Here is a 27,672-nt window from a genome sequence, read left to right as displayed (position 1 = left end):
CGAACCCCACTGTGATCATACACTAAAGTACGGTGGCGTCCAAAAGGGAAGAAGATAGAGCAAAAGAGTCGCCAACAAGTTTTTAAGGAACTTGTAAACCATTCATAGGATGAAGGCTACACCCTTTAACGATCCAAGAGATCGTCAACTCCATAAGGTCATGAACCAATTAAGGGTCCGGGGATGAAGGTACAAATCCAACCTAAAAGAGATTGAACCTGCCCTAATAATAGGCCTCTACTTTATTCTGATCGTATTCATGTGCGCTTTCTGATTAACATGCAATCAGTAGGATTAACCCTAAACCTGTTTATCTATGTTGGTTGAATTTAATGCACAAATAAATCTATTATTGGCGATCACTTGAATTTATAATCATATTAACCCTAAACAAGATTATTAATTATCTTATTAAGCATGATTACAAGTACCAATTCCCTTTAAACATGCATCAAAGGTGTGATCAAGCAATAAAGAATAAATAATGTATCAAGCAACATAATAAATAATAATCATAAATAAAATAATTGTGATCATTTTGGCTGGAATTGTTAGATCATTTTATAAGATCACATTTCTTTTGTTATGAATTTTGATATGTAAGGTTAGTTTTTATGCCCTTCTAGAAGTTGAAATTTTGGAATGATGAAATTATCAAGGCATAATACAATGTTTTGAAATTTTCAGAAGTACAACGTAATTCTTGTTCATTTCAATTCAAATGAGTTACACACATCCATTACATTGCATGTACTACCGCACTTACTGCTCATTCCCCTGCTTCCTAGTATGTACATGTTTTATTTTTGGAAAGATGAATCAAAAAAATGAAATTAAATGTAAATGCAATTAAAAAGTTGAAAGTGGGCCCTAAACATATGTTTAGCAGGTTGCTTACTTACCTAAACTAATACAAAGATCAAAATTACATAACCCAAGTATTATTAATGTAAAGATTGCACACTACCATCAGCATTGAATAATACTCCACTCCCAATAGGCATATTAGTTCTTCCACCTGTCCTTCCACCACCCCTTCTAGCTCCACCCCTGCTACCACCTCTTCCACCACGTACATCACCACTTCTTCCACCACCTCTACTACCCCTCCCCCCTCTAATCACCCTTCCTCCTCTGCCAGTTTTCGAAGGCTCTGCAGTGGCATTGTGGTGTGTTGGTTCAGATAAAAGTCTTAAAACCACCCAGATGTCTACTACCCCTCCCCCCTCTAATCACCCTTCCTCCTCTGCCAGTTTTCGAAGGCTCTGCAGTGGCATTGTGGTGTGTTGGTTCAGTTAAAAGTCTTAAAACCACCCAGATGTCTACTACCCCTCCCCCCTCTAATCACCCTTCCTCCTCTGCCAGTTTTCGAAGGCTCTGCAGTGGCATTGTGGTGTGTTGGTTCAGTTAAAAGTCTTAAAACCACCCAGATGTCTACTACCCCTCCCCCCTCTAATCACCCTTCCTCCTCTGCCAGTTTTCGAAGGCTCTGCAGTGGCATTGTGGTGTGTTGGTTCAGTTAAAAGTCTTAAAACCACCCAGATGTTAGCATCCTTTTTTGGCCTCCCTCTTTCTCTCTTAGCAACAGGCTCCAAAGATTAAATGTTGTCTTTGTCAGGTTACTTCCTTTTATTATGATTTTTTGACTTGCAATCACTACATTCCATCTCTATTCCATGCTTTGTTAGCTTTCCCTTTTTCTTAGGGTCCTCCATAGGATGCTTCCTTCTGTTTTTCCTAGGCCTCCCAGGTCCTATTCTAATTGGTGGTGGATCAAGTGGAGCAACAACGGTAGGTTGGTGTCTCTCTTCTGGACATGGATTAATTGAACCACTATAAATTTTTAGATAGGTTTCCTTGCTATACCAATCATCAACCCAATCTTCAGCATTTTGATGCATAAGAAAAATACAACTTATGGCATAACATGGAATTCCAGTCAAATTCAATATTTTGCACGTGCAGCTTCTAGCTTGTAAATCAACTGTCATGGAGTCCAGCCTGTGGTTCACTTGGAACTGATGTATGTTAGAAGGTAGTGCACAACAGTAGTCAACTTCAGCCTTCTCTTTCTCCAGTTTATCTGTAACTCTTGGACATATTTTATTAGTCCATTTTTCCAGAGCATTTCTTTTTAACACCATTCTTTGCATGAGAGCTGCCCTTATATCTTCAAGCATGTCTATGAGATGTTTATTTCGTGCATGTATGATATACCCATTCCATGTTTCAGCCATGTTACTTAAAATTACATTACACTTTGTTGTAGTCTTCACAAATGCCCTGCAAAATAAGTTGGGATTGTGTTTGTTGAATGCAATTACAGCACCGGGGTTGACCTCCTCCATCTCCTCTAAAGAATCTTTGTAATCTGCTTCATTGTATGCCTTTGCAGCTTTCCAGAACATTGCTTTCATCTCATCACCCCTAATTCCCTGTGCCATTTTGCAAAAATATGTCGACTACAATGTTTATGCTCGGCTTTAGCAGTCAATATACCCTTCATAGAAAACAACTTACAATGCATAAATTATTGTTTGAAAACAAATGAAAGTATAAATATATAATGATTGTAAGAATTTTTTTTTTAAAAAGAAAAGCAAGCAAACAAAAAGAAGAAGAAAAAAGTGTGATGTGTGAAAACCTGATGCCCACCTGAAATAATTGTCCAGCCATCACCATCTGCTTCTCCAATTGCCTTCTTCAAATGTTTGAGAAACCAAGTCCAAGAATCCTTTGTTTCACTGTCCACCACTGCCCAAGCAAGAGGGTACATTTGCTCATTTCCGTCTCTACCCACTAAACTCAAGAGCATGCCCCCCAAAAAGGTTTCTAAGAAACATCCATCTATACAGAGCACTTTCCTACAACCATTGATGCAACCTTGCCTAACACCATCAAAATAGAAAAATACCCTTTGGAATATGGGTGGATCTGTGGTTTTGATTGTCTTAAGCTTGAAGTAGTTGTTGGGGCTTGATTGTTTCAGAGCTGCTAAATACGCACCTAGCTTGGCATAATGTTCTTTCATTGATCTGTGAAGTAGCTTATGAGCATAGTACTTCACCTTGTAAGCAAATGGAACTTTCACTAAAACTTTGTAAGCAATCCTAATGGTTTCTACAATTTCCTTTGCAGGCCAATGTGGCCTCGATTTAAATAATTCTAGAAGTTGTTTTGTGATCCAGGTTGACTTTAGCTGTCGATTGGCCTCCATATTCCTATAACAAGTGTGTTGGTCCTTCACCGATTTCTCAACCAATGACTTTATTCCGTTGTCCCAACTGCAATAAAGCTTAAAAAGGCAACCAGAATTGCATTTAACTCCAAGTCTTTGATTTCTGCTTTTGTCACTAACTACCCAAGAAGATTTCTCCCTTGAGCAACTACATATCTAACTACACATTCCCTAAATTCTTGTATGTTAGGAAATTTGATACCAACATACCACCTGAATTTTGAGAAATCAGTTTGAGCGTTAACTACAACTGATTTCTTGTTTTCCTTCCGATTCCTTATGCAATGTTCATCAGCTTCATCTGTAGATCGCAACTCATCACCACTGCTCTCATAGTCACTAACAAACCCTTTAGGATCAACAACTTCTTCTACAATAGAAGGCTTGTGTTTGACCTGAAAGTCCATCGTCGATAACCTTTTTTTGTAACTCCCTAGCTATGGACAAGGCCTTAGCATTCCAAGCCTCTATCTTCTCTCTAGAATCTTTGTACTCATCATCATCGGTATCCCCACCAGAGAAAACTGTAAATTCTTCATCAACCACCTCCTCTTCAATGTCAGCCTCATCTTGGTCTTGGTTAACAGGTTGATCTAATCGAAACTCATTGTCACCTCCCTTATTTTCAGCATTCCAAGCAGCTATATCAGCATATGTTTCATAAATTGTTATAGGACTAGGATGATCATCCAATGTGTTCAATCATTCATCAAAAATTTCAGGTTTTTTTTTTTAGTTTGAGATTTTTCAGGTTGTGAGGGCAGTAACTGTTGTGGGGGATAGGGTTCTTTTGTTAGTAATGAAGCTGTAATAGGAGTTTGTTGGGATGGGTAGGGATGAAGCTCAGAGCCCTGTATATAAAATTCAATTTGGGCTTTAGATGTAACTAATAAAGGGGGTTTAGATCCAACTACCAAAGACCCATTATCTCCATTTTTGCATTCTTTATTTAGAGTCCCAAACTGGTCCCCTGATTGTTTTTCAGTGGCACTTTCTGTTTCCTAGGAGACAACTTTTTTCTTGTTTTGGTAACAACATCCCCTACACATGCCTTTTCTACATCACCACCCAATTTTGTTACATGAGCAGTACAAACAATAAAACAGTCCACACACCTACATTTTAAAACAATGGCAGACAAAGTCCTAACCTCATTATCACTATAAACCCTCTTCAACTCAAAGTTCTCTGCATTAGGCTCAAGGTAATATATGTCATCAATCACTAAATAATTACCATATTTTTTAGCCAACTCCTCCAAAGTAAACCAATAAAGCTCATCAACATCAACATCTACATCAAATGATTTTTCCACTCCACCAACATACTTTAGCCCAGAAGGAAGCCTCTTAAACATACCACCATGCCAGAATTTTAAGGTAGAAAATCCCTAATTTTAACAACATACATGATTTAGAAACGCAATTTAACAGCTATTTTAGAAATTTTAAGAAGCGGAATTTAGATACTTTCTAAAAAAAAAAAAAGCAACGCAATTTAGCAACACAATTTCACAAATTGACATGTAATTAGAGGTTGCGAGGCAAAAAAATTCATCCCCAAATTGCAGTTTCAAATAATTGAAAAAACTAGATGAAGCCCGTGCGATGCATGGTTTGTTTGAATTTATGTGCTAAAAATTGTTAATATTTAGATAAAATTCCTGATATTAAAAGATAATATTTTATATTTAATTAATTTAAACTGGATTATCTGATTCACCAATTTTGCTTACGTGTCAGTTAAATTATTTAATTCTAAAAGAAATTAATAATCTCATATTTAATTGGCTACCACTAAAATTTATTATCCTACCTGGCGCGCTGAAAAAATTAAATCCTACGTGGCTCTCTAAAAACTCGGGAAAAAACTCCCCTTTATAGTATATATATTAGGTTTGAAATACGATAAATATTGAAAGTTGCGTTAACTTACCATGTATGTATATCGCCACTAAGCCCCAATAACATCAATTGCAATTGAAATTTTAATGGAATGTTAGAAGCAAGGAAATACATAATTAGATATAAAAGAGAGAAAAAAACTTGAAATTAACAAAATTTGATGACATAATTTGAAAATAAAAGGTCATACATGTGAAATTGATCTTTGATGAAGGAACTTTCATGGAGGAAAACCACGATTGATACTCCACTATAGTTTGGGTGGTGATAGCAGAGAAAAGAAGTAAATGCCATTAAAAAATTAAAAGTGGGCCCTAAACATATAATTTAACCTGTTTAACAGGTTGCTTACTTACCTAAAATAATATGAGCAAATACCCCCTATACTTTGGTTTATTCTAAGTTAAAGAGTGGTTCGGATTAAAATGAGAAGATAGTCAATAGTTCGGATTATTTTTGTTAATTTTTCCAATATTTTATATAGCTTTTGATTGTTGAGAGTTGCGTACAATATAACTATATCATATCCCTTGCTTTTTATGTGGTGTACATTCTTGATAAAATATATGATAAATATTCTAGATATTATACTATACAGAAGAATATAGTTTTGTAAATATTTTGTAAATATCTTTTGAGATTTGCTAACGTGATTAAGATTCATCTTTATAACCCTATATTGCAATATATACGAATTAATGGAATACATTCCAATTGAAGAAGTTCATATTATCTAACATGCCATCACAACTTAGATTTTGATCCAACCTTAGCCTCCACAATTTTTTTTTTTTAAAATTTTTGTCTTCCCTGTAAGCCCTAGAAACCGCACCTTATTCATCTCACAACCACCATACTGCTCGCCGCATGTTGATGATAGATTAGCAATTTGGCACAAAATCACTGATATCCTTATGTCCATCCTAATGCACTGTTATTGGGAGATTTCAATATAGTAGATTACTTTTCCAATAAAATTGGTGGAAGGGATTTAATTCCCGTTTGGAGATGGGGTTAGTTGATATTCCTTATTCAGGATCTCTGTTTACTTGGACTAATAACATAATGGATTCAAATCCTATTTTGAGCGTTTAGATAGAGATTATGCTTCTCATTAGTCGATTGTTGACCATCCAGATACGAAGATCTTCCATCAACCTATACTCTTTTTTTACCATGCTGCCAATTTATTTTATCGGATTCGGAGTCTATAAGTTCTACTTCTAGGCCTTATAGAATAGAGAATTGGTGTGCTTAACAGCGAAGAATGTCCACTTGTTTATTTAAGCTACTTTGTCACAAGTATTTGCTGGATATCCAACGTTTGTTTGCTCTCTCCCGACATTTGTCTGTGACTAGGGATTATTTAAAGAATTGGTGTGTCTCCCCTCGCAAAGCTTAGGGTATAAACTTGAAATATCTAGTAACAGCAGTTAACCAAGTCGCCTCTAATTTGTCTTTTTCTCTCTACTAGGGACGAAAAGTTAGAAAAGGCACAAGCAGCCTTTCTTTACTGGCGTCAGCGGGTTAAGGTCAAATGGGATGCTATAGGGGATAATAACTCTCGCTTGCTCTTTTTTATGGTTCATTGACTTCAGTCTCGTCATTGTCGGAACATGATTCACAGTATGAATATCAATGATGGATTATGGGTTAGTGATCTAGGAGGTATTCGCTCTCCGATTCTCTCTTTCTATAAGGATCTTTATTCGACTCAAACTTTTCCTTTGGGTTTTGAGTCTCCACGGTGGGATAAGCTAAATCTTTCTTGTGTCTCTCCTTCTCAGCAACAGCGACAGTTAATTTCCCTATCTACACCACCTCTTGAGATTCAGAAGGCAATGTTTAGTATTGAGGATAATAAGTCTCTAGGCTATATGACTTTTCCTCGGCTTTCTTCGAGACTCATTGGTAGGACGCCCTTTGTCATTTTAGTTGTTCAGTACTTATTTCTCATGGTTATATGCTAAAGGAATGGAATCACACGTTTTTGGTTTTGGGTTTCCTTCCTAAGATCAAATGTCCAAAATTGGTGTCTCAGTTTTGACCTATTGGCATGTGCAATGTCCTTTATAAATACATTGCAAAATGTCTCACTAGCCGTCTCAGTTTAGTTCTACCCTATTTGATTTCGAACTTTTAAAATGCCTTTGTTATAGGGAGATTATTATCGGACAATGCGTTAACGGTCCATGAATTCTTCTAAAGATAGGAAGCGTTTCTATGCAGTGTTAAAGCTAGATATGAATAAGGCTTATGATAGAGTTTGGTGGGATTTTTTTGCTCCGTGTCTTATATGCCATTGATTTCCCTTCATATTGGATTCATATTATTAAAAATGTGTTTCGACAGTCTCTTATCAGGTCTTGGTCAATGGGGATCCTTAGTATCCCTTTTAGCACCAATGTGGCCTCCATCAGGGGGATCCTCTCTCCTCTTACTTGTTTGTCCTTTGTATGGAAGTACTTTTAGCTATGCTTCTCCTAGTAGAGGATCAGTCTCTCTTTCACGTATTCGGATATCTAGAAGAGCCCTCTTATCTCTCACTTGTTCTGAAAGAATGGTGTCCTTCGAACAAGTGTATTATTCTGATAGCGGGTTCAGAATTATTAGAAAGCTAATATATTCAGTAAGATCAAGTGATCGGAATACTTGGGTGAGCCGATTCCGATCACTAATATTAATATTACAGCTTAATCTTGACTGAACCCTTCGGGTCACACCCAAGCAAAATATACGAACCGACTCGACGAATTAATTCGGAAGAAATTAATTCGTCGCCCGAGTGTTAAATATTCAGACGTCGGTAATTCGAGCTTGGAGCGTCAAAACCGATCGTCGGAAGTCGAGTCAAAAATAATAAAAAGACGAGATGCGCAAAATAATAATAAATCGACCATATTCCCAAAATACCCCTAGCATCGGAGTGCCCCGAGCATCCGAATGCTAGGGGCAAAAATGTCCAAGCATAGGTGGCTAGCAAGTGCACCAAGCTGAGCCTAGCATGCTGGCTAGGTGCGTGCTAGCAGCCACGCACAGCAGCAGCTAGCAGCCGCGTGCACGTGGTGCGTGCTAGCAGCCACGCACAGCAGCAGCTAGCAGCCGCGTGCACGTGGTGCGTGCAGTAGCTAGCTACCGCAAGCTAGGCGTGCTAGCAGCGCACGCACTAGCAGCCACGCACAGCAGCAAGCCCGCACCAAGTGCGTGGCTTGCGCGCACAGCAGCAGCCCGCATCTTGGTGCGGGGCTGGGCTCGGGCTGGGCTCGTGGCTGGGCTCGTGAATGGGCCATAGGGCCGGTCACTATGGGGAAGCTTGAGGAATATGGGAGCAAGTGGGTAAGGACATGTGGCACAAGGAGAGTATTGAGTGGGGAGCAAGTATGGTCCCCTACTCTCCATGTGGTCCTCACCAACCCATTTCACATGGTAATGCCACTTGTAGATTTATTATTAGTTTGCAATTTTAATTTAATTTAGCTTGTGGAATTTCATGATTCCACATTGATGGGATAGAAATTCCCACTTATACTTTCCTCTATATATACCAACCTTGGGATTTGGAGTAAAGTGCTTGAGTGGGAGTTAGAAAGAGCATTCCATATTTTGGGAAAAACTCTTAAACTCCATTAACACTTGGGTTTTGGTCGGACCTTGCTAACTCCAAGGTAGCGGACCTAAAAAGTCGTGTTCGTCCTTTGTGGGTGGATACCGTTGGAGGCACGGCATTTGCGGTGCTCAAGGCTTTCAAGTAAGAGCCCATTTTGAGAGGGCGAAGCTCGCTTCAAGGGTATGATTCGTTCTTCCTTTTCTTGTGCTTATTTATTTATGCTTTATGGTTTTATTAATTACGAGTGGTTCCTTGGGTCGGGGTTGTTTCCGCGGTGAGTCGGACTCACCAAACCCCAACATGTTCTTTGCCAATGATTTGTTGTTATTTTTCTAGGTTTCTCCTGATGCTTGGGGACCATGTTTTTGGTACCTTAGACGATCTTTGTGATATGTCAGGCTAGATGATTAACCTACAGAAGTCGTTTGTTAAGTTTAGTTCAAATACCCCTCCCGCCTATCGTGATTATTTGGCTCATTGTTTGAAACTTCAATGTCGGGAGTCCTTTGGTCCCTATCTTGGTTTGTCGGGGGATTTAGGGTGTCACAAAGTCTTCGAATTTCAGTTTTTGGTTGATAAGGTTTTGTGCTGTTTGGTTGATTTTGGTTCGCTTCATTTGTCATAGTCAGTAAAGTTAGTCATCGTTAATTTAGTTTTGGTCGTCTCTTTTAATCACATTAAGTTTTAAAGGTTCCTTCCTCGATTTTTCGTGTCATCGATGGCTTGTAAGCTCAGTTTTGGTGGCGTTCGTCTAGTGTTTCTCGTGGATTAGCCTTACGATTGGCCTCTTTGTTACATCTTCCCAAGGGTATGAGAATTTTGGGCCTTCGTTCCGTGACATGTTTTAATTCAGCTCTGTTAGCACGCTAGTGATGACGTTTTTGTCAGCATCCTCTAAAGGAATTATGTCTTTGATAAGGGCGTTTACTAGATGTATCAAGGATCACTATGATTAAGATCATCAGTTCATTCTATAGGGTCACCATTGCCTGGTGCTAGATATGAAAAATGATATTTGGGCTATTTAAATAGTCCAAAGCCCAATAGAATGGATCCTATGAGGTCACACAAGGTTATTGGGTTAAACAGGTAAAAATATGGAGTTTTGGGCAAGAGTAGTTTAATTAGGACAAGGTTTTTAGGCTTGACATGGACTCTTATTTAGAGATATAATATATAAATAAGAACCATGACTAAGGTTGAAATAACAATTAACATTCAGTGAATTGTAACTCAAGGCAGCCAAGTCCCAAAACCCTAATCTTTCTTTCTCTCTCTCTCTCTCTCTCTCTCTCTCTCCTCCGTACAGCTGGCCACCCTAGGTGACTCGTGATGTTTGTCCTTGGTGTTTCGTGGTTACTTCTTGTCTCTCTTCTCCGATGAAGGTTGATTGAAGTGTTTAGGCACAACTAACTAGCATTAGTGGAGGTTTAATATGTGCCCATGGACTAAGTAGAGGAATCATACTTGGATTCTTTATCTCTTATTGTTCTTACTCGATTGCACGTGGAATTACGCTTCAAAGGTACAATTATATGTTCTTTATGTGTTATGCATTGATATTGGTGTTTAGATGCTTATGAAATGATTAATGTAATTTTGCTTAGAGTATATAAAGTCCTACATCCTTAACTCCTAGCCTCTAAGGTTTTGTCTGCCAAGTATCCTTCTTTATTTTCTCTGTCTCCTATATGGCTTGCTTGTAAATTGCGGGGTTTTCACAACTTAGATGTTGGGATGAAGACTATTGCCAAGGGCGTTGCCTGGAAGGTTAGTTCGGGTTCGCAGGTTCGCATTCTTGAAGAGGATTAGGCCCACGGGGGCCATGTCCAATTTAAACTCGGCGTTAGTGGGTCAGTACTCTCGACTCATGTTTCATCTATCCATAGTCCGGGTTCTTACGCGTGGGAACCTGTGTTGGCTCATAAGTATTTTGATGATCCTACATCATTTCTGTTTGTGGAACACCCACTATAGCCAATCGATGATTATGAGATAACTTCTCACCTTTTCATGGTTGTGCTTTTGTTTGCAATCTTTTCTCCAATTTGTTTCTGAATAGGGGAGGTGCTTCATTTTATGGAAAGCCTTTTGAGTTGTGGTTTACTAATGTGGTTTCTGAGTTGAGACTTCTTAAGAAATGGAGGGGTTTATGATCTTTCCTGTGTCTTTTTTGGGCTATTTGGTTGACTCATAATCACATCATTTTTAGACAGGCCTTGTATTCTCCTGCTTCTATATTTAATATTGCAGATGAGTGTATCTCTCGTGGTGATCAAGCTTAGTTGTTTTCTCTCCAGTATTCCTCTAGGCAGCAATCTTGGTCTTCACTTGCCTTGGCTCCTTCTGTCAGTTGTCTTTGTGGTTTTCTGGAAGATTCTTTAGACAACGCTTGGAATACTAATGACAACTCTGTAGATGCGGGCAGGATTTTTCGTAGAATTGATTCAGCTAAGATGTTAGGAGGCGGTTCCAGAGCTTGTAGGACAATGTCTGCTCTTCAGGCAGAACTTCTAGCTTGCTCATGGGGTCTTCAAGTAGTTATTCACAGGGGTTTCTTCGCCTTATGATACAGATTGTGCTACCCTGGTGAGTTTTTTTTGTTGTGACTGTTTAGAGGATATTTCTCGCTTGTGGTTGATGCATGACATTAGGCGTACTCTTTGAAGTTTTTCTGCCTGTAAGGTTACTAAAGTCCCTCGTGGTTGGGTGGCTCCGACACACTGGCTGTCTGGTTGGTTGTGAAAGCTCGACAGCATGGGCTTTCGTTTTGGTCCTTCTAAGTTGTTTTTTTATTAGTCACTCTTGTAAATTTTTTTTTAAAAAAAAAAAAAAGATCCACATAATAGCACAACTGTGCCATGGTGGCTACAGAGTACTAATTGTAAAAATAGTATTACAACTTCAGTTGCTCACGTGGTTTCCATTAGAAAATTAGTTGGGTTTAGGATCGGGGAAATCGATGGATTTGCTTAAATTGTTCGTGTATTTCTTGTTCTTGTTGTTGGGGTTGTTCATAGATGATTCTTTGGAGCCATCCGAATGATTAAGGAGGATATAGGCGGGCTAGGTCAAGGTAGGAAAAGAAATGGAGGAGAAGGTACAAAAATGAAAAAGAAATTAATAAAGACCTTTTTTATATAGATACGTGGTTTTGTAAGAAACTAGTGTGTGACCCGAAGTAAAAATTTGAATAAATTTATTTTATATTGGACACTTTAAAATAAAGACTTATTAATTATTTTAACGTGGGTAAATTAGAATACAAAAACAATAATAATTTTTTTTAGGATTATTTTTTTATTTTTTTAATTTTACATTCTAGCTAATACATACATGTATGTATAAATTTTGATTACTAGAGCATGGATTAATTATAGCTAAGATGGTAATAAAATGTGATTTCTATTTAATGAGTTTTAGGGTTCAAATCTCTTTGTATGCATTTTGATGCTAAAGGTTGTTGAATGATGATGTAGATTTATACTACAGGTGGCACATACATAATGTTATGAACACCGACCTTTTAATATATACATCCTCCGTTACATATTATGTGCAACATTTGCCAAAAAGGAAAATTACACATTATTTCCTTTTTTTGTAAGTTTTTTTTTTTACAAAAATGAAATCACTACAATACCCCCTGTTTAAAAACTAATAGCATAATTTTAGTTACTAAGATTAATTAACATTAATAATTAAAAAACTCCTCTCCCCTACCTACTACTTCCACTACCACCATCATCATCGACCACCACCATTATCATCGATCACCATGAGAACCACCACACCAGACTACCAACAATACAAACACTGTTACTTTAGAAGAATACTACAAGATGGGGGGGGTGAATTGTAGTTTAAGGAAATTGAGATAACTTTTTGCGGAATTAACAAAACTAAGCTAAAGGAACTCAAAAGTAATACAAAGAGATTTTACGTGGAAAACTTCTTGACCCTAACAAGAAAAAAAACCCACAACCATTTGGGATTTTAGGAAAGATTCTTTACTAGTATAGGCCAATCAACCTACTACAAGGTAAAGACTATCTTCAAGTTCCTCAACGAACTTAAAGTTCCCAGCAGTAAGTCCTCAACTCACTGCTCTTCTCTTCTCTTTCTCTTCTATTCTAACTTCTCTTGAGTTCACTAAAACTCCCAATCCCCAATTACAACTCGTGGAATAAACTACTCTCTCTAATGAAAGTAATTAAGAAAGTTAACCACTTAAGTAGAATGCGACTCTTGACTCTTTTAGAAAACTTAGAAGCTATAAAAATATGATTGAGCAAGGTGAAGTTTTTCGGAAAACAACTTCGACATTTATAGAAAAACATAGCTTGATTAAAATGCCACAACCACCACTAATTACGCCAATATTGCTGCACATCAACGCCACTATTATCCACCACTTCCAAAGCTACAAGCATGTCCTAGAAACCAGGCCACATTGAACCTCTTAGAAGCAGTTTCTTCGTTAAGTGGAGAATATTTAATCACCAGTTAGTTGCGCCAGTTTAGGAAATTATTTATGCAAGCCTTTTGAAATATATTCTTTCTGAAATAAAAATATATTAATTTTAGATAAAATCAGAATAGATATTTTCATTAATAAACTTTCCTACAATTTACCAATCTTTAAATTCTATCCAAAATCAATTTTCAATCCCATTCTACTAAGTATCCAACTTCTACTTATTTTCACTTACATAAAACCCAAAATATAAAATACTTTAGACTTAATAATTCTCTTTGGAAGTCTATGCCTCGAGCCTTCATTCTCCGGCTTATATTTCAAAGCTTCTATTCCTTCACAGGTACACTGCTACAAGTATTCAGATTTTATAAGCTCTTGTTCCTTTGCCTTGAATTAATCCTGCAACTTATAATAAACAAACTACACAATTTATCAAGCCATATCATTACTCCATTTCTTTGACTTTTGTTATCATCAAAACATCAAGGGCAACAATATTCTCCCTTTTTTATGATGACAAACGTGGAAAATATACTTAGAGAATGAATAAAATCAAAAGACAAGTATACTACTGTAAGACTTAAAGAATACTTAAAAAGATGAAGGAATTTATAGAGAGTTTTATACCTAACTGAGAACCAGAGAGACACAAAACTTTGAAGTACAGATGGATGATAAGTGTGTAAGTAGTTTGCCTGTACACTTTCCCCCTTTTGGCATTATCAAAAACACAATGTATATGGCAAATTATCTCAAGCACAACACCATAGCATGGTTTAATGATAAGGCAGAGACCATATAAACAATCTAAGCAGAAAATATGCATAAAATAGTAATGAAACATCCATCCAAAACCAATGTTAAACATCGGCTAAAAGTGCATCAAATCCACAAGTTTTCCTAAAGAAACAAGTAATCCCTATTTAGTTACAGACCTAAAAGAAAATTGTTCAAGGCAATCAAAATAAAAGCATAAACATCATTATCATAGTCTGAAGGGCAAGGAACAGGTTCAAGCTTCATCAAGGGTAAGCTCATCAAACTTTCCTTCTACCTTCTCCACCACCTGCTTGATTTCTTCATCTCTTACTTGAGCAACCTGGAGAAGCAAAGACTTTGCATCACTGGTACATCCTGCAACAGCTTTCTCAAGAGCATCCACCCTAGCAGTGTTTGACCCAAGGTTTGAGTTGATCTATTTGAGCATTTCCTTCAACTCCTTGAGCTCAAGAGAAACTGCTTCATTAAGCATGGCTTCAGAGATGATTTCTTTGAACCTTGTGCCTGCAGGAACAGTCTTAGGAGGTGACTCTGGTGGTGTAGGGAAAGAGGACTCCTTCTCCATATCCTGCTCCCCTAAGTCAATATGAACAAGTTCAACTTCCCTAGGGGCATTCTTCTTTGACAACCTCAAACTTTTTCTTTTTTTTCCCCTTATTTCTTACATATCCACCTCTACAATCTTCTCCTTTTCTCTCTTTTTCTCCTTCTTGTCTCCCTATTTTTTTCCCCCCTCATCATTTGCTTCCCCCTCAATTTGAGGCTCCTTTTCATCTTCTATTTCTACTGGCAGCTCCTCCAAACACCCATAAACCACATGCAAACCTCGGTTTTCAAGAAAAGTTCTCTGAACAAACTCATTTGTTTTGAGAGGAAGGGGTTCATATTTAGAGAAATCAACACCGAAGCTTTCTAGAACAGTGGTGAGAAGGTTACCATAGCCAATTTTCCAGTTTTGATGGACACAATGATCAAGATGTTGGATCATGATAAAAGGAAAGTTCATGGGAATTCGGTGTTCAAGGCAGTAAATGAAGATACAATCAAGCTTATTGGCTGAATCTCTTTTCTAGGTTCAAGGAACAATATCACTGTGGACAATTTCAAAGAGTAATTTTTGGAGAGGGGTGAATTGACATAGGTAGTTTTAGGGTTTCCTCTATAGTGCTCTACAATTAACTCAATTGTGATTTTAGGAAGAGGTTTCTACACGGATCCTTTGAAATACAACTCATAAGTAGCATTAGGAACATCAAATAGTTTCCCCAAATACTCAGCATCAAATTCAATTAAAACATTTTTCCTTTTTTTCCTTTTTCACATATAAAAGTAGAATGGAATTTTTTCAAAGCACCATCATATATAGGCTTATTAAAACATTCACTCAGTAAATAAGTCCAAGTTTGAAATTCAATTAGCGCAAGAAATTTTCTGAACTTACAGGCCTTACACCATGGAAGATTTAAGCACAAACCTGATACAAAGTGCTTCGCGTTCTCCTTAAGCCTTTTCATCGATGTAGACTTGTGTTTATTTGAAACCCCCAATTCTTCGACTTCCTCTTCCTTGGGTAGCTCTGGTTTTTCTTCCATTTTGCTTGATTTTAGAGATGGAGGATATTCAAGAAGAAGCTATTTGAGAATATTTGTGGTTTTGTCTGTAGAAATCTCTTAGATTTTTACAACGAGGGCTTAAATGTCAGTTAGGGTTTAGTCTTTTGGAGAGATGTCCATGGGAGAATATGAGCGAGGTTCTTTGTATGGAAGGGAAATAATTGATTTGAGTGGTGTGAAAAATCAAGAGTTACCCATCGCCTTTTTATACTGGAGTAAATGTGAGGTGTCGCTTCAGGGTAAAGGGTAGGTGAGGTGAATTATGATGATACGTCTTCTACATTTATAGCTTTGGGAAACTAAAAGATAATTCTAGAGACTGAATTGTATTTTTCATGTAAAGGGATTACTTCAACAAAATTAGATGAATATTGAATGTATTTACCAGATAAACTGTGCTTGATGAGATAAATATGAGAGAAATTAAAAATAAATCAAACGATTATTTTTGTTGAAAAGATAAGCTTGTGATTATGCAAATTGATACACGGAACAAGTCAACATAGCTCATGCCATCGGTCAAGGATTTCAAGAATTACCATTTCTCTTATGCACAACTTTTGGACATACATATTTAAATCTCTATCCATATCTATGTAATTAAACATATCATTTTGTGTGAGATAAAATGAACATTAGTTTGGAGATTTTACCTAAGGGAACACCAAGGATTTTCCTTAACACAACTTAATCATTTCAAGCTCCATCCTCATCATCTCATGTCTTTCTCTATTCAAGGGCTTAGTCAAAATATCAGCAATTTGATTAGTTGTTTCACAAAATTCTAATTTAATTAAGCCCTTCGTAGCATTAACCACTACAAGAATCAGGTGGAATTCCGACAGAACAGTTCCACGCCATGAAATTCCGTCGGAAATAACAATATTTTTGACGGAATATAATTCTGTCGTATATTTCCGACGAAATAAAAATTCCGTCGGAAGTTTCCGACGGAAAATTATTCCGTCGAAAATGTGTACTTTTCGACGGATTATTTCGTCGGAAATTTAATTTTCCGATGGAATTTGTACCCGTCGGAAATTTACGACGGAATTTCCGTCCGAATTATTATTTTTTAAACAAAAAATCACTTGTTTTAAAAAAACCCTAAATATCAAACTATCTCCTCTCCGCCTCTTTTCACTTTCCCCTGATTCTCATTTCCTTTCTCTCTCCTCTCCTCTCCTCTCCTCTCCTCTTTTCCCTCTGCCCCTCCTCTCCTTCTCTTCTCCTTTACTTTCCTCCCTTTAGTTTTCTCCATCTTCTCCTCTTCCCTTTCCTCTCATCTTTATCTTGCCTCTCTCCTTCATCCTCTTCTTTCTCCGTCCACCACCGTCGACCGCAACAACGACGCAACAACGCAACAGCAACAACAACAACGAGGCAACAACACAACAACAACCACGCAACAACAACAACCACCCAACAACAACAACAACGACGCAACAATAATTGTAATTGTAGATCTAGTTAAATTTTTTGTAATTGTTATGTTAATTTTTGAATTTTATTGGATAATTGTATATTTATATATTTCATGTAATAAAATTATTATTTTTTAAAATGAAATTCTGTTTAAATTTGTAGATCTACAGGTTTTGATTGTATTTTTTGTGGATTTTTTCGATTTCGTTGTCGATTTTAAGATGCTTGAGCTAATTTTCATTTTTTGGTGTTAATTTTAAATTTTTTGGGGGGATTTCGTTTCGTTGGGGTTGATTTCATGTTTTGGTGTTTAATTTTTGTTTTTTTGGTGTTTTCGGGATTGATTTTCGGTTTTTTGTGTTCATTTTTGGTGTGGTAGTGTCAGTTGTGGTTGGGGCTGGTGGTTCTGCGGTGGGGGCTGGTGGTTGTGGCTGGGGCTGGTGGTTATAAGGTGGGGGCTGGTGGTTTTTGGGTGGGGGCTGGTGGTTATAAGGTGTGGGCTGGTGGCTGGGGCTGGTGGTTATAAGGTGTGGGCTGGTGGCTGGGGCTGGTGGTTATAAGGTGGGGGCTGGGGCAGTTTTTTTTTTTTTTTTTTAATTGAATTTTCCGACGGATTTTCTGTCGGAATTTTCCGGCGGCATACTTTCCGTCGGAATTTTCCGACGGACTTTCCTGGGCCAGAATTTGTCGTCTGACAGAAAAATTCTGTCGGAAAACTGGTTCCGACGGAATTTCCGTCGGAAAACATCAATTTTCCTACAACACCTATTTCGACAACCTATTCCGACGGAATTCCTTCAGAAATCGAGGTGTTTCCGACGGATTTTTTCCGTCGAAATTTAGCTGTTTTTTAGTAGTGAACCTTTAGGAATTGATGTCTAATATGAATATTCTTAACACGAGAATGATGAACTGAATCTTTAAAGATGCAGATAGCACTTGTGTCATCATATAAAATAGGAATGCAGTCAAATTTCATACCAAATTCTCTAAGTTGTTTCTTTATCCAAAGCTTTTGAGAGCAACATGCAGCTGCAGCAACATATTCTGCTTCAGCTGCAGATAAAGCTGTAGTGTTTTGTTTCTGAGACCCCTAAGAGACTAAGCATGGTCCAAGGAACTAGACCATACCAGATGTACTTTTTTAATTGACTAAATCCCCTGCTTAGTCTGCATCTGCAAAGCCTTTCATTTCAAATGAATCACTTCTAGGATAGAAGATACATAAATCATCAGTTCCTTTCAAGTATCTTAGTATCCTTTTTACAGCAGTTAGATGAGATTCCTTAGTATTTGACTGAAACCTGGCACACAATCCCAACACTGAAAGCAATGTCAGGTATACTAGCAGTTAGGTATAGTAAGGAACCTATCATACCTCTGTAATTCTTTTGATCCACACTGTTTCCAGTTAGATCATCATCCAGTCTTGTGCCTGTTCCCATGGGTGTATGATTTGTCTTAGCTTGATCAAGGTTATACTTTTTGAGGAGTTTCTTGATATACTTTTGCTGGTGAATTAAGATTCCTTTTTTTGCTTGCTTGATTTTTAATCCAAGGAAGAAGTTCAATTCTCCCATCATGCTCATTTCAAACTCACCGCTCATGAGATCAGCGAAGTACTTGCACAAGACATCGTTAGTTGCACCAAAGGTAATATCATACACATAAATTTGTACAGCTAAAAGATCAGTTCCTTTTGATTTTAAAAACAAAGTTTTATCTACTTTTCCTCTTGTAAAACCATTTTGCAAAAGGAACTTGGAGAGCCTTTCATACCAGGCTCTTGGAGCTTTCTTAAGTCCGTAAAGGGCTTTCAAGCTTAAAAACATGATTTGGAAATTTTGGATTTTCAAAACCTGGAGGTTGTTCAACAAACACATCCTCCTCTAAGTAACCATTGAGAAAAGCACATTTCACATCCATTTAATATAGTTTGAAACCCATGAAAGAAGCAAAAGCAATAAGAATTCTAATAGCTTCTAACCTAGCTACAGGATCAAAGGCTTCTTCGAAATCAATACCTTCCTGTTAATTGTAGCATTTCACAACCAAATGAGATTTGTTCTTTACTATGGTTCTATATTGATCCAGCTTGTTCTTGAAGACCTAGTTGAGTCCAATGACCTTCTTGTCTTTTGGTTTGGCTTCAAGATTCCAGACTTTGTTCCTTTCAAATTCGTTCAGTTCCTCTTACATGGATACAATCCAGTCAACATCTTCTAAGGCTTCAAGATGATTGCGAGGTTCCAAAATGGAGAAAAATGCATTCAATGCACATAATTTCCTCATTTGATATCTTGTTGGGTTCCTCTGCCTATATCACTGATGATGAGATCAGTAGGATGGGATCCTCGATATTTGAAAGGCCTGGGCTGAAGTTCTCTGGCCGAAACTCCAATTTGAGGTGCTTTTTGCTCAATTCCTTCACCATCTTCTTCATTTTCTTGTTTCTCATTGACCTGTTCTTCTTGGATTTCCTCATGAGGAACTTCAGCATTTTCTTGTTGATGATTTTCTGGCACTACTAGCTCTTCTTTGGTTTGATTTTGATTTAATTCTTCTTCATCTTCATCCCTGTTCCTTACTAATCCAATTTCAAAATCATTACATCTTGTTCCTTAATATTCATAAACAGGTTTTATTCATAAAAAATAATATGAATGCTTTCTTTAACACACAATGTATTATTATTATAGACTCTATAAGCTTTACTGTTTGAGTCATAGCCAAGGAATATAGCATCTTCCCTTCTCTCATCAAATTTTCCTAGGTTTCTCTTACAATTGTTATGAACAAAGCATTTACACCCAAAGGATCTGAGGTGAGAGATGTTTGGTTTCCTCCCTTTGAATAATTAATTAGGAGTATTGTTGGTAATTGCTCTTAAAGTTACCCTGTTGATGATATAGCATGTTATATTAACTGCTTCAGCACAGAAGTTCCTTGGCAGGGAGCTTGCAATCAACATTGTTTTTGCCATGTCTTCTAGAGTTCGATTCTTCTCTCAACTACTCAATTCTGTTGAGGAGAGAATTTTTGATTCATGCCTTGTTCCCTGAAAAACTTATCAAATTTTGAATTTTCAAATTTTGTACCATCGTTAGATCTTAGGTGAATTATAGAGAATCCACTTGTTTTCAGCACATGTTTGGCAAATGCTGTAAATTCATCAAAAGTCTCATCTTTATTTGTTAGAAATATTACCCAAGTATATATCTAGAGTAATCATCAACAATAACCAACACATATTTCTTGCTACTCCTACTCTGAACTCTCATGAGACCACACATATCCTTATGAAATAATTCTAATGGTTTTGAGGTGCTCACCATCTTTTTAGATCTAAAGCAACTTTGGATATGCTTTCTTTTTACGCAGGCATCACATATTTTATCATTTAGGAACTTGATAAAGGGAAGTCCTACTACCAAGTCCTTTGACTTGAGTTTGTTAATTAAAGAATAGCTAGCATGTCTGAATCGCTTGTGCCACAGTAGAGAGTCATCTTCAATAACACTCTAGCAAGTGAGGCTACTCTTTGGGATTGAGTCAAGATCTACTATATAAGTATGTCCTTTTCTCGCTCCTTGCTGAATAACCTTCCCTGATTTGTTATTGAAGATATGGCATTTTTCAAAAGTAAAGCTTACCGAGTTTCCTCTATCACAGAACTTTGATATGCTAAGAAGATTGTGCATCAAGCCCTCGACCAGGAACACATTTTCTATTGCATGGGAGGATGACTTTCTAATTTTTCCTTTGGCAATGATTTCTCCTTTCTTGTTGTCACCGAAAGTCACCGTTCCTCCTAGATAGGCCTCTAGTGAAAGGAATTTTGATTTATCTCCTATCATATGCTTTGAACAACCACTGTCAAGGTACCACAGGTTCGGTTGTTCCCCCTCACTAGGAACTACAAGAAAACTTAGGAATTAGTTTCAGGAACTTCTAAAATTAATATCAATATTGATAAGTTTGTTTTGGAAAGCTCCACATTTAACATGAAATTTTCCTTTTTTTTTAACTATTTCAAGCATTTCAGTCATAAGAGATGCTTGTCATACAGTTCCACAAATCTGGTCTGAATATCATTTCGTGCTGTCTCAAGCCAGGCACTATGATCTTTCCGGATTTGTAGAACCTTTTGACATTCATCTTTTTGCATGCATTCATGTAGGGATAATTTCAAGCGTTAATCCCCTAGCTTGAACCCCACTGTGATCATACACTAAAGTACGGTGGCGTCCAAAAGGGAAGAACATAGAGCAAAAGAGTCGCCAACAAGTTTTAGGAACTTGTAAACCGTTCACAGGGTGAAGGTTACACCCCTTAACGATCCAAGAGATCGTCAACTCCATAAGGTCTAGAACCAAATAAGGGTTCGGGGATGAAGGTACAAATCCAACCTAAAATAGGTTGAATCTGCCCTAATAATAGGCCTCTACTTTATTCTGATCGTATTCATGTGCACTTTTTAATTAACATACAATCAAAAAGATTAACCCTAAACCTGTTTATCTATGTTGGTTGAATATAATGCACAAATAAATCTATTATTGGCGATCACTTGAAATTATAATCAAATTAATCCTAACAAGATTATTAATTATCTTATTGAGCGTGATTGCAAGTACCAATTCCCTTTAAACATGCATAAAAGGTGTGATCAAGCAATAAAAACAAAGCAACATAATAATAATCATAAAACAATAATATTCATAATCATCATAATAACAATCATATTAATCATAATAATAATCATGTTAATCAAAATAATTATAGCAATAATAAAATGATAATCATAATCAAAACAATTATAAAAATAATCATAAATCATGTTAAAGCATAATAAAAATAGCAAGATCGTAGGCATGATACTAACAAGATTAATAACAAACCCTAGCATGTCACTAAGCAATAAAAATCAAAGCTTTAACCCTAACATGATACTAACAATCATAAAGATTAGGAAGAACATAGGAAGCATCGTAACAATCATATTTAATATTAAAATTACCCTAGACATGATACTAGGAATATCATAATAACAATCTAAGCATGATTTCTACATCATAACATCAATAAAAACCATTAAAGTACTTACTTTGATGCCTCGTACCTCTTTCTAATAACAAAATAAACACGTTAGTAACTTCAAGGAAAATAATAAACAAACAATTAAATCAAATAATTGAAAGAGAGATTTGGGACCAAACCATCAAAAATTAAACCTTTCACGTCTAAGGCGAAGGCAATTCGAATATGTCTAGGTGTTTCTAGATCTTGTGAATGCGGAATTTTGTATGTGAAAATCAAGTTTAGAAAAGAGAAAGAAAGATGGAAGAGATGAATGATTAAAGAGAATGAGAGAAAATTGAAAACTGATTGTAGGTGAATATAATTGAAAACTGATTGTTGATGAATGAAAACGGAGTTTTTAATACGTTATTTATAGAGAAATCAGCCAAAAAATATAAAATTACAAAACAGAGCATCTGGCGCACCTAAAACAGAGCTGGCGCCAACCTTGGCTAACTGGCGTCAGGCGCCAACATTAGCGACAGGCGCCAATGGCTGGCGCCGGGCGCCAGACCTAGATCTAGGCGCCAATGCCTGGCGTCAGGCGCTTGTTTTTGACGCGTTTTCGAAAATCAGATAAGTTTTCCATACTAGAGGATAAAATCGTATATTTTCCTCAAAAATTCTATTTGATTTTAATTAAAACTCTGAAAAGTCAACAAAAGTCAATTTATCAATGCTAATTGAATTAGGAATGAAAAGAACCTTATAGAAGAATTTAGAAGACTAAAACCATTCCTAATTGCATTAGGAATGATAAATCATAATAGACCCTCCCCTAGATCATTGGGCCGCATATAAGGCTCAAATCGGGCCCAGTTTAGTAAATTGGCAATAACTTCCTCAATATTCATCGAAATTGGGCTCATAATATATCGTTGGAAAGCTCTTGTCAAGCCCCATCCAAATACACTATTATTGGACCCTTATCATGGACCAACCAAACTGTATTGGCTGTTTTCTTAAAAATAAGTTTTCAAAAACAGAGAGAAGAGAAAAGAAATTAAAACTATCCGCAACACTAAACTTTCCACACTTTCACTTCATTCGATTATGATTCGACATGAAAGGTACTCATCACCGGCTTTGGTTTTGGGGAGACACAAATGGGTGTCTACAATTTATCATTTAGGTTTACTTCCATTTCTATTAATAAGTCAATCAACACATTGTTAGATAAGGTTCTAAGTTAAGCAGAATTGAGTTTACTTTCACATACCTCCTTTTCCAGTTCCTTGAGCTAGGCACGTCTGTCATCTGATTTGACCATCAAACACAGGTTTGCGGTTTCCTCTCTACGATAATTTTCATCTTCTTCACTTTCAGAATCTCCCCAGGCAGCTATCATAGCTTTCTTGACATCGGTCTTGGAAAAGGGAGTTTATATTTGTCTTTCCTTTTGTAGACACCCATTTGTGTCTCCCCTAAACCAAACCCAGTGATGAATATCTTGCGTCAAATGATAATCGAATGAAGTGAAAGTGTGAAAAGTTGAAGATTCAAGATGAAGAAGTCTTCAACAGGGGGACTTTAAGATTAAAGGGTCTCTCGCTTAGATTTAAGAAGATATCGCGAGATAGGCGGTCTTCGACAGCATTCACTAAGATTGTGGAGGTTGTCACCAAGATTTGAGAAGATAGCACGAGATGGGCAGTCTTTGACAGCATTCGCTAAGATTGTGGAGGCCAGTTTATCACCAAGATTTGAGAAGATAGCACGAGATGGGCGGTCTTCGACAGCATTCGCTAAGATTGTGTAGGTTGTCACCAAAATTTGTGAAGATAGCACGAGATGCACGGTCTTCGACGACATTCGCTAAGATTGTGGAGGTTGTCACCAAGATTTGAGAAGAGCGATTCGTGATGAGGCGGTCTTTGACAACTTTTGCTATGATTGGGAAGGTTTTCACTATGATTCAAGAAAAAATCTCGAGATGTAGCAGCAATGATAGACGGCGTTCCCTAGCTTGCGGAAAGTTGCCACAAACAACTGAAGATGGTTACAAGCAGAGTTATCTTCTATCGTGTTCCCTAGCTTACGGAGGATGGTCACAAATGGCAGAGAATAACTACAAGCAGGGTTATCTTCGATGGTGTTTCCTAGATTGCGAAAGACTATCACAGCGGAAATTGGAGGCAGCTACAAGTAGAGCAGTCTTCAGCAAATGCAACAAATCGGTTACCCCCAGAGACATGTGCTCGACGGTGCAAGATGCGCGTTTCTTAACTCTTTTATCTGTTTAACTCTTTTATCGTAGAACGTTCTGAATCAATTTCCGTCCCTATTGCTACTTTGACTTTTGTTTTCGAAACATAAGTTTCTCCAAACTCAGTCAAATTGGGGGCTTCGATAGACACCCATTTGTGTGTTCCCAAAACCAAACCCAGTGATAAATATCTTTCGCGTCGAATGATAATCGAATGAAGTGAAAGTGTGAAAAGTCTAATGTTGTGGTTAGTTTTTGTAAAAAAATCTTTCTTTCTGTTTTCGAAAACCTTCTCTATTTTATGAAAATAGCCAGTCTAGTTCAGTTTGTTCCATGAAAAGCGTCCAATAATGGTGTAGTTGGATGGGGCTCAAAAAGAGCTTTCCAACGATATATTATAAGCCTAATGCCGATGAATAATGAGGAAGTTATGACCAAAATACTAAACTGGGCCCGGTTTGGTTCTTATATGCAGCCCAATGATTTAGAGGAGGGCCTATTATTAATTGTCATTCCTAAAACTATTAGGATTGATTATAGTCTTCTAGAATAATCTAGAAGGTTCTTTTTATCCTACTAGGATTAGGATTAATAATTATGTATATGAGTTTTACTTGGAATAAAATAAGTGTTTTATATGAAAATACGATTTTAGCCTTCGTACAGATTTTACAACTCAATTTTATCTAGAAGTGGATTCCGCGTTGAAAACGCGTTGAAATATCTTGTATCGCCTAACGACAGATTCGTCGCCTAACACTGCAAGGTAGCGCCTGGCGACGAGCTCTGTCGTTGGCGACAGGGTGCTGTTATATTCCTTTTCGAACTCTAACTTTTTTCTATTGATTCCGGACTATTTTCTTATAAATAGGGTCCTTGGACCTCCATTTTTCAATAAACATAATTCTTTAATTCTTCTCTCTCTCTAAGCTAAAGCTTATTCTCTCACTCTCCCTCTTTCTAGCCTAACCTTTTACAAATACAATTCCACATACATTAGCACTAGACACACCTAGCCAAGTTCGAAGTTGCCTTCTCCCTACACATGAAAGGTTTGATATTTCTGAGGGTTTGGTCCCAAATCTTTATTTTAATTATTTAATTTAATTATTTTGATTATTATTTTTCCTTGAAGTTACTAACGTGTGTATTTTGTTATTAGAAAGAGGTACGAGGCATCGAAGTAAGTGGTTTAATTGTTTAATTGATCTTTTGATATAGAAAACATGTTTTGATTATTATTTTGATTCCTAGTATCATGTTAGGATGTTTAATTGCTTCCAAGTATCATGTTTAGGGTAATGATTAAGTTTCTAATATCAATTATGATTTTTATGATGCTTCCTATTTTCTTTCCTAATATCATGTTAGTATCATGTTAGGGCTAAAGCTTTTATCTTTATTGCTTGGTGACATGCTAGGGTTTGTTATTAATCTTGTTAGTATCATGCCTAGGATCTTGCTAATATTATTATGCTTTATTGTTAACATTATTATTTTTATAATTGTCATTATCATTATTATGATTATTATGTTGCTTGATTATATTTATTCTTATTTCTTGTTCACGCCTTTTATTCATGTTTAAAGGGACTTTGTACTTGTAATCACGCTTAATAAGATAATTAATAATCTTGTTTAGGGCTAATATGATTATACTTCAAGTGATCGCCAATAATAGATTTATTTTTGCATTAATATTCAACCAACATAGATAAACAGGTTTAGGGTTAACCTATTGATTGCATGTTAGTCAGAAAGCGCACATGAATACGAGAAAAATAAAGTAGAGGCCTATTATTAGGGCAGGTTTAATCTCTTTTAGGTTGAATTTGTACCTTTATCCCCGAACACCAGTCATGGTTCAAGACCTATTAGAGTTGACGATCTCATGGATTGTTAAGGGGTGTAACCTTCACTCTGTGAACGGTTTACAGGTTCCTAAAACTTGTTGGCGACTCTTTTACTCTAGTTTCCTTCCCTTTAGATGCCACCATGCTTAAGTGTATGATCACAGTGGGGTTCAAGTTTTGGATAAAGCTTGAAATATTCCCTACACCTTTGTTCCTTGACCTTTCCTTTTCCGTTCTCGATATCCCACCGAGGATAATCTCTGATAAAGTGATCCGTAGATCCACATTTATTACAACCATAGTTAGGTTTGGTGTTGGAATATTTCTTATGAAAGTTCCTTGGTTTCGATTGTTCATATTAAACATTCTCTTAAACCTTCTGACCATCATTGCAGCTTCTTCTTCATCCACTTCAGAATCCTCTTAGTCTTCCTTTGGAGCTAGCCCTTTGTTCTTGATGCCTTCACTGTTACTAGTTACCAGATGAAGTTAATGTGTCATAAGGGAACCAACAAGTTGTTCAATATTGAACTTTGTGAAGTCTTTTGTTTCTTGAAGGGCTGTCACTTTAGCTCCAACGTTCATCTTAAGGCAGACTCTTGAGAACCTTTTTTCGCTTATTCATCTGTAGGAATTTTTCTACCAAGAGAAACTAGCTCATTAATAATGTTAGTGAACCAAGTAAGCATTTCCTGGATAGATTCTTTGGGTTGCATTTCAAAGCGTTCATATTTTGACATGAGTAAGTCAATTTTTAAACATTTCACTTCATTGGTTCCTTCATGGGTAACCTGGAGCAAATCCCAAATTTTCGTAGCGTTCTTGCACCCCATAATACGATTGTGTTCATGAGGTCCAAGTCCGCAGTGAAGTAATTTAACAACCAAGGCATTCATTTCCATTTTATTAGAATCTTCCTTTTCATATTCAGATCACATTGGTTTAAGAACTACCTCATTTTCTGCAATGGTTTTGGTTACTTCAAAGTCTCCTACCTTGATGACTCTCCAAACTTGATAATTGTCAGCTTTGATGAAGATCTCCATCGTGTTCTTCCAGTACGTGTAGAATTTCCCATTGAACATAGGAGGTCGTTGAGTAGAGTATCCTTCTTCGAGCTTTTCGTGAGTATTCATCTTATGCCTCTTCTTCAGGGTGTCCTGATTTTGAGATGATTAGGCTCTGATAACAATTGTTACTTTAGAAGAATATTACAAGAGGGGGTGAATTGTAGTTTAAGGGAATTGAGCTAACTTTTTGCGGAATTAACAAAACTAAGCTAAAAGAACTCAAAAGTAATACAAAGAGATTTTACGTGGAAAACTTCTTGGCCCTTACAAGAAGAAAAACCACTTGGGATTTTAGTAAAGATTCTTTATTAGAATGGGGAAATGAACCTATTATAAGCTAAAGACTCTATCTTCAAGTTCCTCAAAGAACTTGAAGTTCACGATACTAAGTCCCTCAACTCACTACTCTTGTCT

The 27,672-nt window shown here is 36.9% G+C and overlaps 1 protein-coding gene across 1 annotated transcript; it reads right to left on the bottom strand.

Annotated features, from left to right (window-relative positions):
* Positions 1-735: 735 nt before the first annotated feature.
* On the bottom strand, positions 736-4,810 carry LOC110682751. Its single transcript, XM_021859080.1, has 2 exons — positions 2,656-4,810; positions 736-2,500 (listed from the first exon to the last, which is right to left on the bottom strand). The coding sequence occupies exon 2, from the start codon at positions 2,442-2,444 to the stop codon at positions 1,620-1,622; it is 825 nt and encodes a 274-aa protein (XP_021714772.1). The 5' UTR covers positions 2,445-2,500; positions 2,656-4,810; the 3' UTR covers positions 736-1,619.
* Between the last annotated feature and the right edge of the window lie 22,862 nt (positions 4,811-27,672).

Source organism: Chenopodium quinoa, unplaced genomic scaffold, assembly GCF_001683475.1.
Source record: "Chenopodium quinoa cultivar QQ74 unplaced genomic scaffold, ASM168347v1, whole genome shotgun sequence".
NCBI lineage: Eukaryota > Viridiplantae > Streptophyta > Magnoliopsida > Caryophyllales > Amaranthaceae > Chenopodium > Chenopodium quinoa.
This window is presented reverse-complemented; position numbering and strand designations above follow the sequence as displayed.